General features: G+C 37.1%; 1 protein-coding gene across 1 annotated transcript in view; it reads left to right on the forward strand.

Annotated features, from left to right (window-relative positions):
- The window catches only part of CHODL (chondrolectin), a 25,687-nt gene extending 8,449 nt beyond the window's left edge, over window positions 1–17,238 (forward strand). The window contains exons 2-6 of the mRNA XM_004711307.2: window positions 3,555–3,864; window positions 4,373–4,530; window positions 10,401–10,487; window positions 12,555–12,657; window positions 16,605–17,238. Coding sequence (XP_004711364.1) covers window positions 3,555–3,864; window positions 4,373–4,530; window positions 10,401–10,487; window positions 12,555–12,657; window positions 16,605–16,689 — 743 coding nt within the window. The 3' untranslated portion in view covers window positions 16,690–17,238. The remainder of the gene's footprint in view (window positions 1–3,554; window positions 3,865–4,372; window positions 4,531–10,400; window positions 10,488–12,554; window positions 12,658–16,604) is intronic.
- Window positions 17,239–18,803: the final 1,565 nt, after the last annotated feature.

Genomic DNA, 18,803 nt, shown 5'->3' on the forward strand with positions numbered 1-18,803 from the left:
TCTGTGATTTTTTCCAGGATGCTCCAGTAGGCTCCTGTCTCTGTGATTTTTTCCAGGATGCTTCAGGAGCTCCTCATCAGTTTGTAGCCTCTAGATGGGCACCGCTTTCCTGTTTCTTTCATAATTAAACCAACTATCACATGATGTTACTTAATAAGGACACTGGCTGGCATGGTATCTTATATTAATAAATACACTATACTTAAAAAATCCAAATCACTGCTCTTGAATCAGTTTTGACCAACAAAAACCCCTCATAGAGCTTCTAAGACTCTTATGTTTTTATGGGAGCACACAGCCACTTTTTCTCTCATGTAGTAGCTGGTAGGTTTGAACTGACAACCTTGTGCTTAGCAGTCCAATGTCTAGTCATTGGAGTGATAAAAAGCTAACCTACTGCAAAGGTTCTCAGCCTGTGGGTCATGACCCCTTTGAGAGTACAAGGATCTTTTACAGGGGTCGCCTAAGACAATCGGAAAACACTATTTCCGATGGTCTTAGGAACCGAGACCCTGCTCCTCTCTCCATCTCCAGGCGGGTCCGCCCACATGCAGATATGCACACAAATGAGTACACGGTGTGAAGACTGTTACCCAGGCTACACCATGCTTCAAGACAAAATTTCATTTATTGTAATTGGAAATAAATCTTCACAATATATAATTGCATGTTGTTTTTGTGATTAATCACTATGCTTTAATTATGTTCAATTTGCAACAATGCAAATACATCCTGCATACCAGATATTTACATTACAATTCATAACAGTAGTAAAATGACAGTTATGAAGCAGCAATGAAAGTAATTTTATGGTTGGGGGTTATCATAGCATGAGGAACTGTATTCAGGGGTTGTGACATTAGGAAGGTTGTGAAGCACTGCCTTAGTGGAATAAACAGTATCACTGTACCAGGGATTTCAAAAAAGTTGTGGAGAAATCCATTATCTTTAATTCTATTATCCCACAAACTCTTTGAAGCTTGTCCTGTGATTGTCAAGGAGCTCCAGTGAGAGACTAGGTAAAGCACTCAGCGGCTCACCTCAAAAGCAGTGTTTTGAACCAACCATCTCAGCAAAAGAATGTAGTCCATGTCCGTGAAGACTGGAAACACGATGGACAGTTTATTCCTGTCGAATTGCTGTGAGGTGGCTTCAGCTTCAGACAGTGGGTTGTTTGGGTCTGTGGATCTCAGAATACTTATTTCATCCAGAAGATAGTCTACTGAAGAATTTATCTAAATATGAAATTTAGAAGAGAAAGTTTTCCCTTGATTTCACAGAATGGGAAAGGAAGTAATCTCGATTGTTCTTTGGGAAGATTAGCCTTTCCTAAAGTGAGAAAGTTGCTTCAAGCAGATTTGCATTAACAGAACTTTTCTGGGAATTAGGGCAACACTTGTTTCCCAGCTGTTGTTGTTTCACTGTTCTTTCAGCCAAATGGTAGAGGTCCACGAGCTACTGCTTCTGCTGAGCTTCACACAACCAAGGACAATCATTGTAAAAAATGGAATTGATCACAAAATCTAGAACACTGGGTAAAATTCTTTATAAGCAATATTTTACTTACATTAGAGCCAGCCATTGGGATCTCCGTAATCATATCTCAGATATTTTTTTAAAGCCTGTTATTTCTTTCTCTTTAACTGTAGTTTGTGATTAATTCTTGGATATATAATTTACAAAAACATTTTATTTGTCATTAGCAATTGGTTTGCTGGTTCATTTGTGTTTTTCGGTGCATTCCTCCTGGGCCCAGATCACAATCAATGAGACTGAGAGGACAATTGGCAGGCTGTTTTGCATTGCTGGGCTCTTGTGGGGATGGTGTCACTACAGTGAATGTCTCTCACTCAAATTCTGGTGTGAGGTTATTGACTTTCCACTGATTTCAGTTCCCTCCTGCCTTTGAGTGTCATCATGGGTCATTCATTGTTAATTCTGGGGAGGGAGGGATGTGATACTGATGGTGAGTCACAGTGTGACATACTGCAATTAAGACTACCAAACTTGAATACTTTATTTTTAGCCAGTGTTCAAGTGCAATAACACCTCTGACAAATGTCTCTATTGATGGAAATTAAACATGATGGAAAAAGAACCTCAGTTCCCCACAAAATTAACATTTTTGTAGATGAATTTTAGAAAAGCAGAAAAGTAGGACCTTAATTTCCAGCCGAAGGTCATTCATCATAATTTTATGTACAATATCTGACTGTCTGTTTTCAAAGGGCAACCAGGGTCAAATCTGAGTCCCAGAGAGCAGGGAAGGCAGGAGATTGAGGGTCAGGAAGCGACAGAGAAAGGATGTGTGTCCTTTGAAGAGAGTTGATAGGAGAGACAAAAAGAAGCAAAAGGATTGCAAGGAAGATGCCAATGAAAAACAAAGCAGAATGGCCATTCCTGAAATTACTCCAATACTCATGCATGTTCAACCATTACAGGGAGAGAACGTAAACAATAGAAATATAATTAAAAACCCAAAATATAAATAAAAACCTAGAAATTCCATTGCTGAGAGAGTTAATTAAATAGAATTAGTGATATACTATAATATAAATATACATGTAATATTTTGTATATAATTACATATGCATATGTGCATGGTTTTATTAAGACCCCCAAACAACCCACCTGTTTTTGAAGCATTCAATTATATATTTTTATATTTAAAATGCATTTATTTGTTTGTTTATGTTATTTGTTTTCTGGTGTTATTAAATGTGGGGACTTCTATTTTATTTGAGGTTTATTTAGAAGAGAAACGACATTGACTTAGAAGTTGGAATTCACATACTGTATTCCAATCAGTTAGAACCTATTCAGATGACTTGTAATGAGATGATTTTTCAAAGATAGTAATTATTCTAGAAGTCTACCTTGACACTTCTAATGTATTCATTTCCATAGTAACTTAATCACCTTTGTTCTGATCTCCTGCTAACTATCAATTTCAGTCCTTTTGCTCTCAAACATGAAAATATACAAGCAAATATACATAGCTTAAATTTTCCACGTTGTATCTTCTTAACATTTTATATAAAATCACTTTTTACTTTGCCTGTGATTAATGTGTAAATTACACTATAAATTATTATTCTGCTTGCATAATTCTGATGGTTTAGGTCATTTACCTGTGGATACACCTGATATTTCTTTAGCAATTTTACCTCCTATTGTAGCCAGTTTGGAAATTTTTAATTAGAAGAAATCCAATCTAATCTAGAAGAATTTGACTGTACTGAAAAATAAAAAATCTAATCTAGAAGAGTTTGACTGTCAATAATAATAATATAATACAATACAATAATAACAATATAAATAATAACACATTCATGTTGTCCTATTTTAAAGTTTATGTTACAAATTTACCAGAGAATCACTTTTATTTTATAAATTAAGTAGCAAGCTAGCAAATGAAATTAATGACATGATTCAATGGGAGAATCATTCTTGATAGACAATTTCCTCTTTCCCCTGGTTCTTTGATCTTAATTCTTAGTAGCATTATGAATATATTTCAGATAATTTATTTATTAACATCTTTTATTTTTCAGGACAAAAAGTGTGTTTTGCTGATTTGAAGCATCCGTGCTACAAAATGGCCTACTTCCACGAGCTGTCCAGTCGAGTGAGCTTCCCGGAGGCACGCCTAGCTTGTGAGAGTGAGGCGGGAGCCCTTCTTAGCCTTGAGAATGAGGCAGAGCAGAAGTTAATAGAGAGCTTGTTGCAAAACCTCACAAAACCCGGAGCAGGTATTTCCGATGGTGATTTCTGGATAGGACTCTGGAGAAATGGAGATGGACAAACATCTGGTGCTTGCCCAGATCTCTACCAATGGTCTGATCAGAGCCATTCGCAGTACCGGTGAGTGCACATGCTAGCGAAGGTTGTTGTAGAGCCCAAGAAAGAAGAAAATCTCCTAAAACTGATCATGATAATGATCGCACAACTCTTTTTAATAGGTTTGCGCTATTGAATTGTGTGATATGTGGATTACATATTTTTTTAAAATTAATAAAAGAGAACATTTCTTAAAAGACATTGACCGACACTCTGAAAGACTCTGGAGCCCCTTGGTGGTGCAAACAGCTAATGCATTCAGCTAAAATGCTGGAGGTGCCAATCTACCCAGAGGTGTCTTGCAAGAGAGGCCTTGCATTCTACTTAAAAGTTAGCCATTGAAAACCCTACAGAATGCAGTACTACTCTGACACACACGGGGCTATCATGAATTAGAATGGACCCAATGAAATGGTTGGCTGCAAACTATATAAAGAATAAAGAGAAATTCGGTTATGTGGGGAGGACATTGGAATGACATTCTCTGGTAGAGAGAATGCTTCCAAGCATTTCTGTTCTTATATATTTGCAGAAATTGGTACGCCGATGAACCTTCCTGTGGAAGTGAAAAGTGTGTTGTGATGTATCATCAACCAACTGCCAACCCTGGCCTTGGGGGTCCCTACCTTTACCAGTGGAATGATGACAGATGCAATATGAAGCACAATTATATCTGCAAATACGCACCAGGTAGGAACTATCTTAAGTAGGAATAGTAGCTTCTCCACACATTTGTTTATAATGGTTTGGTTTGGTTTTTGTCCCTAGGTTTTCACTTTTTCTGCGATGAGAAATGAAATTACTTTCACACAATGTACTTAAGAGTATTGTATATGTTATAGAGAAAAGTGCACAATGAGTTAAATGGAAGGTTGTACAGACACATCTGGAACATTATGAAGGCCAAATTGTGTATTTTTGTAAACAAATTTTAGGAACAATAAACATACTTAATATTTTAAACATTTAGTATAAAGCAAGGAAATGGGTCTAAGTCACCAAAGCACCTGTGGATTTGCACAGCTCTTTAGATTGATAGCTCTTTAGATGATTTTGCTGTGTATTTAAGGATATCAAAAACCGTTTCCCTGGAACATTGCTTTATTGTTTCATGACATAATACTTGGCACATAGTCATCAGGGAAAGAGTGATCATGGTTGATTGCAGCATAGAGACTAAACCTAGGGGCATATGACATGTTCTTCCTGAGATAGTCATTCTCATTTCATGCCTCCTTGGTTAGCTTTTAAGGTCGCTGGGTAAGGTCAACAGTTGACTAAAAAGCTGGCAGTTCTCGTCCACTCCGCTGTGTTGTACAAGGCAGATCTAATTCTAGGTCACGGCCATTGGAAACCTGATGGACTGCAATTCTTCTCTGACACACAAGGGATTGCCTGAGGGTAAGGAGCAACTCGATGCTAGCGTCCTACCACATGTAGCACATAGGAAGATTACATTGATTTGAGTTACATTGGCATAATTCTTTGTTGAAATGGTACATTTGAAGTATTTTAATAGGATAGCTCCACTGAATTGATATTTGACCAAAAGAATAACTAGTTAGAACTCTGGAATTTTTTTAATCATTCAAGAAACTCAAATCAGATATATGAGTTTTGTGATATCCCTGCCCTGTCCCACTTTTCTGCTTCTGTGTTTGAAAGTGTAAATTTCAGGCTTCTGACGGGCTCTCTGCTTGGCCTCATAAGATGTGCTCGGGGGAGGCAATTACAATGAAGTACTGCGGTCCCTTGCTCTTTTCAGATTGTGTGATTTAAGCACAGGTATTATTTGGATCACACTCGTCCTTCTCTTACAATGATCGTGAGAATGTTAGCCAACCTTTTCCATCTCTGGTGAGTTTATTCTTTCACTCCTTTGGATGCTAAATCCATCATTACACTATTGAAAACCTTTGATAAACTAAATCTGTGTGTACTTATACTTTTTTCTCTTTCCATTTTTTTTCCCCCTTGGAAAAATGTTGTTGAAATTCTCTTAAATTTTAAATTTGTGACAGTGTACCTCAATTATTTTAATGAACATACTATGTGTGTTCTTTATACAGCATTACACTTTCAATTTTAAAAAACTCTTTTATGGACTATTTGATCCTTCATATATTTATTTTTTTTACTTTCTCATTCAAATCTGCCTCCCTTTAAAACATTTTGGTCTTCTCTTTAGTTATTATGTATGAGGAGATACTCTAGGTTTACGTTAGGAAGTTTGGTGGCATAGTACTTACAAGGTGGGCTGCTAACTGCAAGGTCAGTAGTTTGAAACCACTAACTGCTGCACAGAAGGATGGGACTTTGTACTCAAGTAATATATGATGGTCTTGGAAAGTTACAGGGGCAGGTCTGCCTTGTGCTACAGGATGGCTATGAGTTAGCATGGACTCGATGGCAGTGAGTTGAGATTCATTAGTTTGGTTTTAAGGTTATATTACTTATGAAAGAACATCTAAAAACATTAAACTATTCTTTATTGTCTATATCCTAACTCTATTTTCAATTGTGCAATACTTTATGAATGATTTTATGTATTTGTTGTTGGAGCAAATACATACATAGTTTGAGCTAATTAATGTGCATGGATTTTTATTCTTTTCAAAAATTTTAAGTCTTTCATTTGTATTTTGTATTTAGTTCTTTGGTGTCAGGTTTGAAAGTGCTTACAGGTTCATTAAATCCTTTCCTTTTTGCTTAACTTTTTAGTAGTGAGTGGAGTGGATTGATCAATCTGAATAATTCAAATTCCTAAATAATAACACAAACCATTTTGAATTTTATACTGCAACTTTACCACAGCTAGGGAGTGATTTGAGCTTTGCCTCTCCCCCACTCTGGCCCCCACATGATACTAAATCCCTTGCCATCAAGTAGATTCTGCTGATAAATCCATTGCCATGAGTAGATACCACTTCGTGGTCACTCTATGTACTACAGAGGACCCTGGTGGAACTGCCAAGTATGGATTGAACTGCTCACCACAAACCCACCAGTTGAAAACCAATACCTTTCCTTGGGAGAAAGATTAGGCTATATATTCTTATAATAATATACAACCTTAGAGATCCTATGAGTCAAAATCAACTAGATGGCAGTGGGTATGGATAAACAATGTAGAATGGTTTAAACAATCAGCATAAAAGGTTTTTTGGTTGTGATCTTAATAGAAACAAATTGCTAGGTATTTTTTACTCCATACACTGGGTAGGCTTGAGCTACTAACCTCAAAGTTAGTACTTGAGGGTAAATTGCACCATTAAGAAGGACCGGGCTCGCTTTCTGCACAGTGTCTCCAGAGCTGTCCCCTGTAGAGCTATGGGTCAGTGATGGAACGTCTTGTCTCATGATGGGACTGGCCCTACGATCCTCTCTGTGCATAGGCTGCACAGTGCAGGGATGTTGTCCCGGGGCTTGCTGGGCCATGAAGAGATTCTCTCTCTCTCTCTCTCTCTTCTTTCTGTTCACTCCTGCCTCTCTCCCTGGGCTATCCTCTGTACTGCCTTCTTCTGGGGAGCGGGTCAACATAGCTCAGCTTGAGCCGGCCCCATCATCCTCTCTGTTAGTTTGCTGCTCCATGCCAGTGTATTGCCCTCAAGGCTTGATGCTCTGGAATGGGGTCTGGTCCCTCTCTTCCTTTCCTGTGGAGACATAAGCAATACCTTCCCCGTGGGTGTATTATTGCCCTGTTCTCCATCACTCTCATCCCCCCCCCCCACCTTTTCCTCTCTCTTGCACAGTGGGGTGAAATGAGAAGGGAGAGCAACATGGCAGCAAGGGGAGCAAAGTCCCCAAGGAATCCTGAAAATAGACTTTTGACTTGGGGGACAGGAATTGACACCTCATCAGACTTGACAAGAGAACATACATAAGGGTCAGCAGGCAGACCTGGAACTATCTCTTGGTCATATTTTCCCCTTGTTTTGATTGTTTCTTTTTCTTTTTATTTTTTTCTATGGCTATCTATATAATATAGCCAGGATGAACAGTCCCAAGGAGAAAACAATGGGATCAGTGGTTCTGGGGGGATATGGGCGAGGAGGGGCTGGGATGAGGGTGGGGAACCAACAAACTCAGAGATAAGAGAAAAACAACAGATCTAAAATTGATGACTAGGAAGGTGTAGGCTACCTGGTGGGGTTTCTTCAAAAGCAATGTATCTGAGAGGAAATACTGAGAGCCAAATGGAGAGTAAGCATGATACTGGGATAGGAGGAAGGTGAAAGGAAATAGGGGAAAGAAATAGGAGGCAAAAGCTATTTATAGAGGTCTAGCTTATAGGCACGTATAGGGATGGTGGATAGTGTCCGGCTATCAAAAGATATAGCGTCTGGTGTCTTAAAGGCTTGAGGTTAAGCAAGCAGCTATCTAACAGGGACGCAACAAAGCCCACATGGAATAAGCACAGCAGCCTGTGTGATCATGAGGTGTCAACAGGATCAGGTATCAGGTATCAAAAGATCCAAAACAAAAAACTATATTGATGTGTTTGAGGGAGGTTGGAGTGGAGACCTAAATCTCATCTGTAGACAATTGGATATTCCTCCACAGAAAGGTTATAAGGAAGGGATCATGCAACCAAGGTGTAGTATACCACCGACAAATCACACATTATTCCTCTAGCTCCTGAATGCTCCCCCCTCCCCCACTACCATGACTCAGTTCTACCTTACAAATCTGGCTATAATGGAGAACACACATTGGTACAGTTAAGAGGTCAAGACACATGGAATTCACGAGAGACAAACCCCTCAGGAATAGTAGTGGGAGTAGCAATATTATGAGTGTAGGGTGGTCTGGGAGGTGGAAAGTGTAGAAAGGGGGAACCCATCACCAGACTGGGTATATAGAACTCCCTGCCCCCCCAAAAGGGAAAACTAACAGAAAGGTGGGTGAAGGGAGACAATGGACAGTGTAAGATGTGAAATAACAATAACAATATATAATTGATCAAGGATTAATGAGGGTGGGAGGGTTGGGGAGGAAGCGGACAAAAGAGGAGCTTATACCAAGGACTGAAGTAGAAAATGTTTTGAAATGATGATGGCAAGATATGTACAGATATGCTTGGCAGAGTTGATGTATAGAATGTTATAAGAGCTGTAAGAACTCCTAATAAAATGATTTTTTTTTAAGGACAAAAACTCAGTTACAGTTAATTGAAGTCACATATGATCAAATAGGATAACTAATGTTTCCCCAAGTGGTGAAATTACTAACCTATCTATGAAAAAACAGAAAAACTTACATCTCATTTTTCTCCTTTTTTTATTTGCTATAATTCTATGAGTTGCGTAGCTATTCTTTTAGTCTACTAACATTACCCAAAGAAATTTTATGGGAATACTGTTTACTGTAATGTTTATATTTAGTAAAATTACATTTTGTACTCTTCTTCTTAGACATTAAAAATAGGATATACAGAATTATATTTCTAAATTTTGATTCTCAATCAATAGTTGAAATGATCAAAGTTAATTAAAGTTTGTTTAAAATAACCAAATTGAAAATTTTCTGTATTATTAGTCTAGCAAATACCAGTTGAACCTCCATTGGTATTGGTTTGATTAAATTCTATAATTCCATAGACAAATGAGTATTATGTAAGGTTAGATTTGAAAGCTTTTAATATGTCTGGGTAGGATACATGTAAAAAATAAAAATTACTATAGCATGCTCTATGATTAATGTACAGTGGATGGGAAACTTTATGGCTATTTTAGAACAATAAAATTATATTTAAAATGTTTTAATATTATGAAGATGCTGCAGTATTATCTCTTTTGTCAAGCATGAACAGAATTGCAAATCTGGAACAAAGGAAAACACATATTTATGCTTCTTTTTTACTAGTTCAGTTGATATTTGCTGAACTATTCATTTAAGCAGCATCAGAACGTGGTAAGAAATGTCGACCATTTTTTAAGATGTGCCAAAGGAAGAGGTTTCATCTCATGACACCGACTCGCAAGTCCTGGTTTATTGTTACTGTTAAAGGAGTAGACCCTAGTAGAACGTGGATCTGAGGATGCCAGTATTTGTGCTTCAGAATGTGTTGCTTGACTCCTCAATTCCAAATATAGTGTACTTACATTTATCTGTTGATGATTGTTGCAGAGAAACACAAATGTTATACTAATTATCTGTAGAGAGACCATCTTTGTGTTTTTTAAAGTTTTATAGAAACCACATATTCCTGTGCCCACTAGTCTTGATTTTCTTTGTTTAGCTTTGTGTTTCCTTGTCTTTATTGCTGACAGCAAGGCCTGGCTGCCATCAACCATGATCTGCCATTGATAAATAAAACACAGTTTTGTGTTGCAAGGGGGTGATTCACCAACTGGATCTTCTTTTAAAAGATGATTAAATTTTGACTTATAGATTGATAGGTCCTCATTACTTTTAAATTCTCTCTCTCTATATATATATGAAAACTGTTCAGATATTAAAATGCAATATTTATATTTATTTATAACATTTTGTTTTATCTAATCTTACATTTCTATTGTTTGTCATTATTCATGATGCCTGTATTTTATTGTTTACAGAAATTAATCCAACAGCCCCTGTAGAAAAGCCTTACTTTACAAATCAGCCAGGAGACCCCCATGAAAATGTTGTCATTACTGAAGCAGGTAATTAGCTCAGTTGTCTTTAACTCTGCATTAATAGTAACTCAAGCAATAAGTTCAAATTTGCTTCAGTTTGACTCCAGTGAAATTATTCCTGCTGTTTGGGGTACTGCTGCACTAGATATGAGTCTATTGAATTTTATTTATGATTATTACCTTTACGGAATAGGTTAGTGCTAATAATACAAAATTATTTCTGAATAGAAAAACCTGGTTTGTTTTCTTCAGGTTTTTCACTTCAAGTGGAAACATCTAGTACTAAGCAAGTAACCCATATAAAACTAAGTAATCCACATAAAAGCCTGGATCCAGGCTTCAACAATCTGTAGTTATTATGATATAAATTGGTGTGTTCTAGTAAATGTTCCGATGTATCCTGGTGTATCCTGGTAAATGTTCCCTTACTGATTGTGAGCAAAAGGTGAGAGAAACAGAATATAAGCCCTCGTTTGTAGCTGTTGCCTATTTCCTGGTATACATACTCTGAACTTGACTGATTTAAAGTTCCCCACATGAACAGCAAGGATCCCTGGTGGCGTGCTGGTTACGCACTGGGCTGCTAATCCAAAGGTCAGCTATTCAAAACCAGCAGCAGTATCTTGGGTGAAAGATGAGACTTTTTACTTCTGTAGAGGGTTACACTTTCAGAAACCCAGAGGGGCAGTTCTATCCTGGCCAATAAGGTCGCAGTAAGTCAGACTTGATGCGATGGCGTAAGCAAAAGTGAACAGCGGGTTAGGAAGAGACGAACGAAATGGGTTTTCCCAAAGCAGACTCTGATGTTCAGTTTACCACAGCTTGCAAAGGAAAGAAGTGCCAGCCCTGGTGGGACTGTAAATTAGTCAGAAATTGAGGTCGTATCCATTACAGGCTCTTCTCAATTATATTGGTTATATAGACCCTTGCCAATTATACAGAAACTTTTGTGACTCAAAGTTTAAAAATCTATTCACAGGTAATCCAGAACTCACGATAAAGTTGAAAATACTCGTTCCTCCTTATTTCATATAAGGAAATATAATAGATTATTTAAGGGAAAAATATTTCCTAATCCATAAAATGTTTGAAGTCACTTGCTGAAGACGGAGAAGAATGCGTTTTAGGGTAGCTGATTATCCCCCAATTACTCTTCTCCTGGACTTCAGCATCATGTCTTCTTCTGCTGACAGAGGAAGTGGTATGCAGTTAGATAGAAAGTGGGTTCGAAGATTAGTCTCCTTTGATAAGAATTGTATACATTAATAAAGATTCTAAAGTTTCAATTTGCCAGTTTTATGTATATTTCTTCAATTTGGTTTTCTTGTGTTTGTCACTTTTTCAAGTGCCGGGTTTTAGTAAATACTTAGTAAATATATCTGATTTAGTAACTGTATTGGTAAATCCGTACATTAGTAAATTTTTCTTCTTATAACATTTAAAAAATATTTAAAATAGCAATTTTAGGTGTATGGGACTCTACCATGACAGTTCTTGATTTTATTGAGATCACCTAACATTACCAAATGTGATGAAGCAGGTTTAAAAAGGAATTCATTTTAGAATTTAAATTAGGTCAAAACTTTGTCATTCTGCCGTCTTATGTCTCTGGGCTATGACTTTATTATCAGTTAATATTTATTTATATATTATTTTATTCCCATAAACCCTTACACATCACTATGACTCTCAGTTTAAGATAAATATTTATCCCAAAATATCAGAGATTGTCTTAATAATCATTATTTAATAATTAGGTAGTGATTAAATTTATTAATGAAGTGAGATAGATAAAGTGAATACTATATTCTGAAAACATGCCCATATTTGAATTGCAGGCTTAATAGTAACAATTTTGGAAGCATGGATTTTGTGTTGGAGTATGGTAACAATTGCGGTTGAATGTTTTAATTTTTACTAAGTTATGAAATATATTATTTGATGATATCATACAGTGTTTTGGGAAGAGACTTGTGGTGGCCTATTTATTGATAATAATTCTATTTAATTTTGCATTTGTGGAGAAAATTTATATAGCCTGGATTCTAGAATTCTGCATCAACTATGTAAGTGAAGATGATTTTTTTTTTGTAGGCATAATTCCCAATATAATTTATGTTGTGATACCAACGATACCATTGCTCTTATTGATACTGGTTGCTTTTGGAACCTGCTGTTTCCAGATGCTTCAGAGAAGGTAAATAAGTTACTTATGTAGAGACACATTGAAAATGTATTAAGTTGCTTTCCAGATCTCACTTAAAATATTAGCAGGACATTAATTATATGCTTAATTTATGTTAAGGAAATTCTGATTTTTATGTTTGCCAATGCAATGCAGTATAAACAATCCAACAAGTCCTACCTCTACTACAGAATTCATGTATTGTTTTATTTAATCCACACAAGTCATATATATAAATAGTACACTGCTATTTCTGTTTTCAGTTGGCAACATGGTAGATCATATAAGTTCAACAATTTTCCATGGGCTCCACAACTAGTGTGCATCATGGAGCTTAGATTTGAATGCTGGTGACCTACAACCTATACCATATCACTCTCCTGTGTAATCATCAGTGCTAAACCATGTGCTCGACTTCAAATTACATGGGAGTCTTGAATTTATATGTTATAAATTGTGTCTTTTCAAGTTTCTATTTTATTTCAAAAGGATCGTTTAAGCAGAGTAAATGAAATTAAATGCAAAAAGTCGGGCACACTTGGGCAAATATTTTGAAATAAAATTATGTAGTAGCCAACTTTCTTAGAGATATTCTGATCTTTACATCTGATAATGCATGAAAGAGTTAAGGAGGTAAAAAGTGTTTCCCAAGTTTCTATTTTTAGAAAAATGAATATATGAACTCTAAGTATCTCTTGCTTATACCTATGCACATGCTCCCATCTAGTCTCGATTGGGAGGCGGCAGGAATGGGAATAGAGATTCCAAAAGGGCGGGGGAAAGAGGGGAGGGGTGGGGAGGAAGAGGGTTACTGATCGCAATGAAGGGCCCATAACCACACACACCCCGCCAGGGGGAAGAACAACAGAAACCTGAAGGGAAGGGAGACAGTGGTGGAGTAAGATCTGAAAGGACTTAACAATCTATTACAGTCTATCAGGGGACCACGAGAGTTGGAGGGGGGCGGGGGGTGGAGGAGGAAGGGAAAAATGAGGAGCTGATCCCAAGGGCTCAATGGAAAAAAAGTGTCTAAAAAAGAACGATGCAATATATGCACAAATATGTGGGATACAATTGATGTTTGTATGGTTTGTAACAAGATGGTTTGTAACAAGAGTGGTAAGTAACCATCAAACCAAGAGTTGGTTTGTAACAAGAGTGGTAAGAGCCTCAATAAAATGATTTAAAAAAAAGAAATGTAGGTATCCAAAAGGAAACAATTATGAGCTTAAATAGCAGTATATGTGCTTAAATAAACTAGATATCTTTGCCAGCATGTGTTAATAAAAGCTAATCATAAGGCTACCTGTATCAGGGAAAGACTGACAAATAATGTCATTTTCCTTTTTTCACTTTATTTAGTCTTCTTTCTTTTCTGAAATAAACCATAAAGAACACACAAAGTCGCAACAGAGCCTGGGGGAAAGGACCAAGTTCTAAATGGTTGAAATCAATGTTTTAAAGGAGTCAGACTGTATTTTACAAATTTACTGGATATTTCATTTGAAATATTTTGAATGATGATAAACTCAAAAAAATAATAATATAGCTTGTATTCTTTTAGCTTTCCAATAAATATTAAGTTAATATTTATTTTTCCATATGGTGTACAAAATAAAAAACTGTGCTTTCTTGCTTTAATTCTTAAGAGTATAGATAAAAAAGATGAATTATTGCTGTAAACGCAGTAGAATCGACAATCTGACATTCTGTTCCTTATCCTAGCCAAATTGTTAAAGAAGAACTGTAAGCTACAAATCAGTTCGAAAGGAAAAATAATAATAGGTATAATTCATACATTCCCATTTTAAATAAATATACATAAACTGCCAATTAGCTAAGATTTCCCTAGAGTGTATTTCCCATATTCTTCAATAGTACATTATTGTGGAGATTCTACCCATTCAAAAGTCTTTTGGTGTTTTTTTGCAACTTGAAGATGGTGGAATTTTCACTAGTTTGACCTTTTCAGAGGAGAAAATAAGCCAAAGCAGCCCCTCCCAGTGCCAGTAGAGTTCTTCATTCGCTCTTAGAGCCCACCCTTTTCCTTTCTTCCAGGAGAGCAAGGAGAAACTCCATCAAAGACTCCACTCCATTATCATCCGAGTGCCTTGCAGAAAGCTTAAATTCCAGTCTGGTACACCTGATCCTTTATATCATTTCATGTCATGTTCAAAATAATAACCCACGTTTCCTAAACCGAAATACTAATTCTATGGGAAAGCCACATTAATAACTTAACCATTTATTTTTAATCACTCTTGAATTTTCATACTTCTCATAATCCTTTCTGAACCTATTTTCCATTCCTGTTGGATGCCATCAAGTCGACAGATGTTCTGTATCTACCTATCTGGATCTTGGAAACACCTGATATGGAAATAATTTTAGCAAAAGCATATTATCAATAATATCAGTACTTTTTATTCACAGTTAAAACTAAGGTAGATAAACACTTGGATGAAATTGTGATGGCTGGGTGTGTTTAGGAAATGTTCCATGTCTTTCTGCAATGTCTAGGGTAGGAGTTCTGCAATGTCTAGGGTAGGAGAGGGTGGAGAAAGGAGAGAAATCATAGCAGGGGCAGATGCAGGAGTGGGGTGTGGTGGGGAAGGAAGGAAGTGCACAACAGAGACACCAAACCCAAAACCTTGCCATCAAGTTGATTATGACTCGTAGTGGACCTATAGGCAAAGTAGAACTGCTCGGAAAGATTCCCTGTCACGCTTTGCAGGAGCACACAGCATCATCATTTTCTTCTTCTGGTGGATTTGAACTACTGACTTTGTTGCTAGCATCCCAATGCCTAAGCCACAGCACCAACAGCACTCCTTATTGATTATGTAGTGATCTGAGTGAGAGATGATTCTCAAGGAACTAGACCAAAGGAATCCGACTCTTGACAAATAATGTGCTAGAGGATGATGTAGGCAAACTCAGCCACGGTCACTTTTGAGCTACATAAGAAGTGGACATTTAATGAAAAGGGGCTTAGAAGACAGCAATGCATCAAGGAAGACTAGAACATACAAGTCTAAATCTGATGAGAGTGTTGTCCAACTCAGATCTAAAGCAATTCATATACTCCCATATTATAGAGGCCTGGATCTTCTATTGAACTACATTGGCTTCTGAAATTGAGGTACAGTTAAACTTTCAGTGATCAAATAACTGTACAGAACAGAAAACCTGACAGGAGGCATGGGCTAGCCTTTTTAACCAGTACAGAGTCCAGGGTATTGCAAATCACTAACGTTTTCTTCTGAGCACAGGATTGGATGTTTAAGTCCCGTCAGAGGTGCCTTGGCAGATCTCCTGGAGATCTACTTGTGAAAATCAGCCACTGAGAACCCTGTGAGACTCAGTACGACTCAGGTCCACTTGAGGTTACCACGAGTTGGTAAGGCCTCTGCAAAAACTAGTTAACACTTAGTAAAAAACTATCGCTTTGATGATTTGACATTACATTTAGCACACATCCGTGGCAGAACACTTCAAAAATCACTGCTCAAAGGAAGATGTATTAGTGATTAAAGTGAAAATGGTGCTGTATCAGAACTCTCTCTCTCTCTCTCTCTCTCTCTCTCCCTCGCTCTCTCACTCACTCACTCTCTCACTCGCTCACTCTCTCACTCACTCTCTCTCTCTCTCTCTCTCTCTCTCTCTCTCTCTCTCTCTCACCCTCCCTCCCTACCCCGCCCAGGGTGTGTGTGTGTGTGTGTGTCTAAATTCCAAACTATTGAGAACCAAATATGAAAAGATGCATTTTTTTCATTATTTCATAGGAACTGCTCACCAACTTCCTACACCAGGATAATGTAGGCTTTTTTGTAGGAAGGAAAAGGAAATATGCTGGTGAGAAGAGAAGGGCCCTTTATAAATGAGGGTCTGAGATATTTCTGTTCCAGATGTTATGTGAAGTCTCCAACACTGAAGTTGCTGCTTCTTATGTTTTTCAGTAAAGGAAGAACAAAAACAAGCCCGAACCAGTCTACACTGTGGATTTCAAAAAGCACCAGGAAGGAGGGTGGCATGGAAGTATAATAAGTCATTGACTTGTTCACTCCAGAGAAGGAAATCGTTTTGTAATTCTGGATCTGTGTAAGGAATGGCATCAGAATATTAGCTTGGGATGGCTTGAAATGGGTCTGCAAGATCAACTGTAAGCTTCTCCTTGAGACAAACATTAAAATCAATTTTATATGTTTATTATTTCATTTCTAAAATATGCTGTGCTAAAAAGGAGTGAGACATGCTTATTTTGCTAAAGGATGCACCCAAACTTCAAGTCAACGGAATGGACCATGCAGCTAAGACTGCCAGCAGCACATCAAGAGTATGTGTGCTGGAAGCAGTTAATTTTTTTCTTTCACTTTTCATAAATGGTGATCTTGTTAATGTAATGTAGTATGTACATTACATTTAAGTGTAATTTACAGTGTGCAAAATGTTACACGACATTTACATTTACTGCGTAACATAGAGTGTGCAGAATATATTACCTTTACAAAAGTGTTTGATAAAAATGGACTGTCCTAGTATTTATTTTTATGGTGTTTCATTTTTTAATACATGCTGTTTTGATTAAACAAATGTATCACTGTTGTTGTCTGAATTTACGCATTCACAAGTGTACTATCACAGAAGAAGGCTTTTGTTTCTTTTCATACATGGTTCATCTTATTTCTGTTTCTCTTCTTTTTGACAGACAATGTTTAGGAAATCTCTTCAGAAATAAGAAACTATTTCATTAACTGTGGTACAAATATATTAAAATATTTTACTTAGAGGCAAGAATTGTCTAATTTCAACTGTGCAAGACATGTGCCTTACAATTATTTTTAGTTTAAAATGTAACAGATTTTGTAATAAAATGACTTTATTAGTAGCTCTATAGACAGTTAGTACACCCAATTTAAACAAAGGAAGTGACATGTACAGTAGAAATCATATGTCTTCACATGTTGCCTATAGAACCACAAGTAGCTGTCTGAAGGTTCTTGAACTGAAGCGATTCTTCCCTTGCCCATGAAACAAAGATGGTTTCTTGAGATCAGGGGTTAAGAGATCTGGAGTCAGATAGCTGCAGATTTGTCCTATGGTCCTCCCTGGCTGTGTTTATCCTCTGTTAGAAGATGTAGAGATTGCAGAGTGGGACCAAGGGAGTGGTGTCTATCAGTGTGAAAGAAAGCACAGCAAACTGGCATTTCAGCAAGTGAAGGAGCTATGAGTTCCTGTGAAAATGGGTTGAAGGTGACCAGGGATTTGGCTTAGTTGAAAGTTTGCTGGGACAGAAAACGGAGGCTCTGTTTTTCTTCTTGTGGCTTTTTGGATGTGAGTCCTTCTTTCTTAAGAGAGCATTGTAACTGTCTGTTTCAAATATCCCTGTGCTCCTTTTAACCAAATAAAAGAGTTCTTGTTTCTGAAGAATACTCATTGGTGTTGTCTAAATCTTCAAATGAACAAAATACATATATATTTCCTTCAATAGATGAAGATAAAAGCAAATCACTGTTCAAGTGCGGTAAGAATGGAAACTGTAGTTTAAAGGTTTAAAACTAATTTTTCCTTTGTCAATTCTGTTCAGTTGGATTATAAAGAGCTCTTATGAACCCAACTCATACCCAGAGTGGTTTGGCAAAATTAAGCAAGACACAAAATAAAATTAGTGGATACTGACTGTTGTTCAGCTGCTTCGAGACTAAAGAATAAACAACTCTTTCTAAGCTTAGATCTATTCCCATTTAGCCTTCTTCATTCATTCCAGGACTACCCATCCTCTGGGCTACCTTTCCTTCGGGGAAGCAGGGAGGTAGGCTCTCTCTTGACATGCTATGATATAATCGCTCCTGTAGACAGGACTTGCCAGAAGGGAGGCTAAGGTTCACATTTATTCATGCCATCCAAGACTAGAACTGCTACAAAGCTGAAACAGAAAAAGGCTTGGAAAAACAAACATACAGACAGACGGACAAACAAACCCATGGTTTTGCCCTTTATCTGCATCCAGGCTTGTACAACTCTTATTTTTTTGGTATTAATTATTAAATCCACAAAGTGACTCACTGTCTGGAGTCAATTCTGTCTTTTTAAAAATCTTTTTATTAGGGGCTCATACAACTCTTATCACAATCCATACACACATCAATTGTGTAAAG

The sequence above is a fragment of the Echinops telfairi genome, unplaced genomic scaffold (genome assembly GCF_000313985.2).
Source record: "Echinops telfairi isolate 266 unplaced genomic scaffold, ASM31398v2 ScPeMD7_7469;HRSCAF=8507_0, whole genome shotgun sequence".
Taxonomy (NCBI): domain Eukaryota; kingdom Metazoa; phylum Chordata; class Mammalia; order Afrosoricida; family Tenrecidae; genus Echinops; species Echinops telfairi.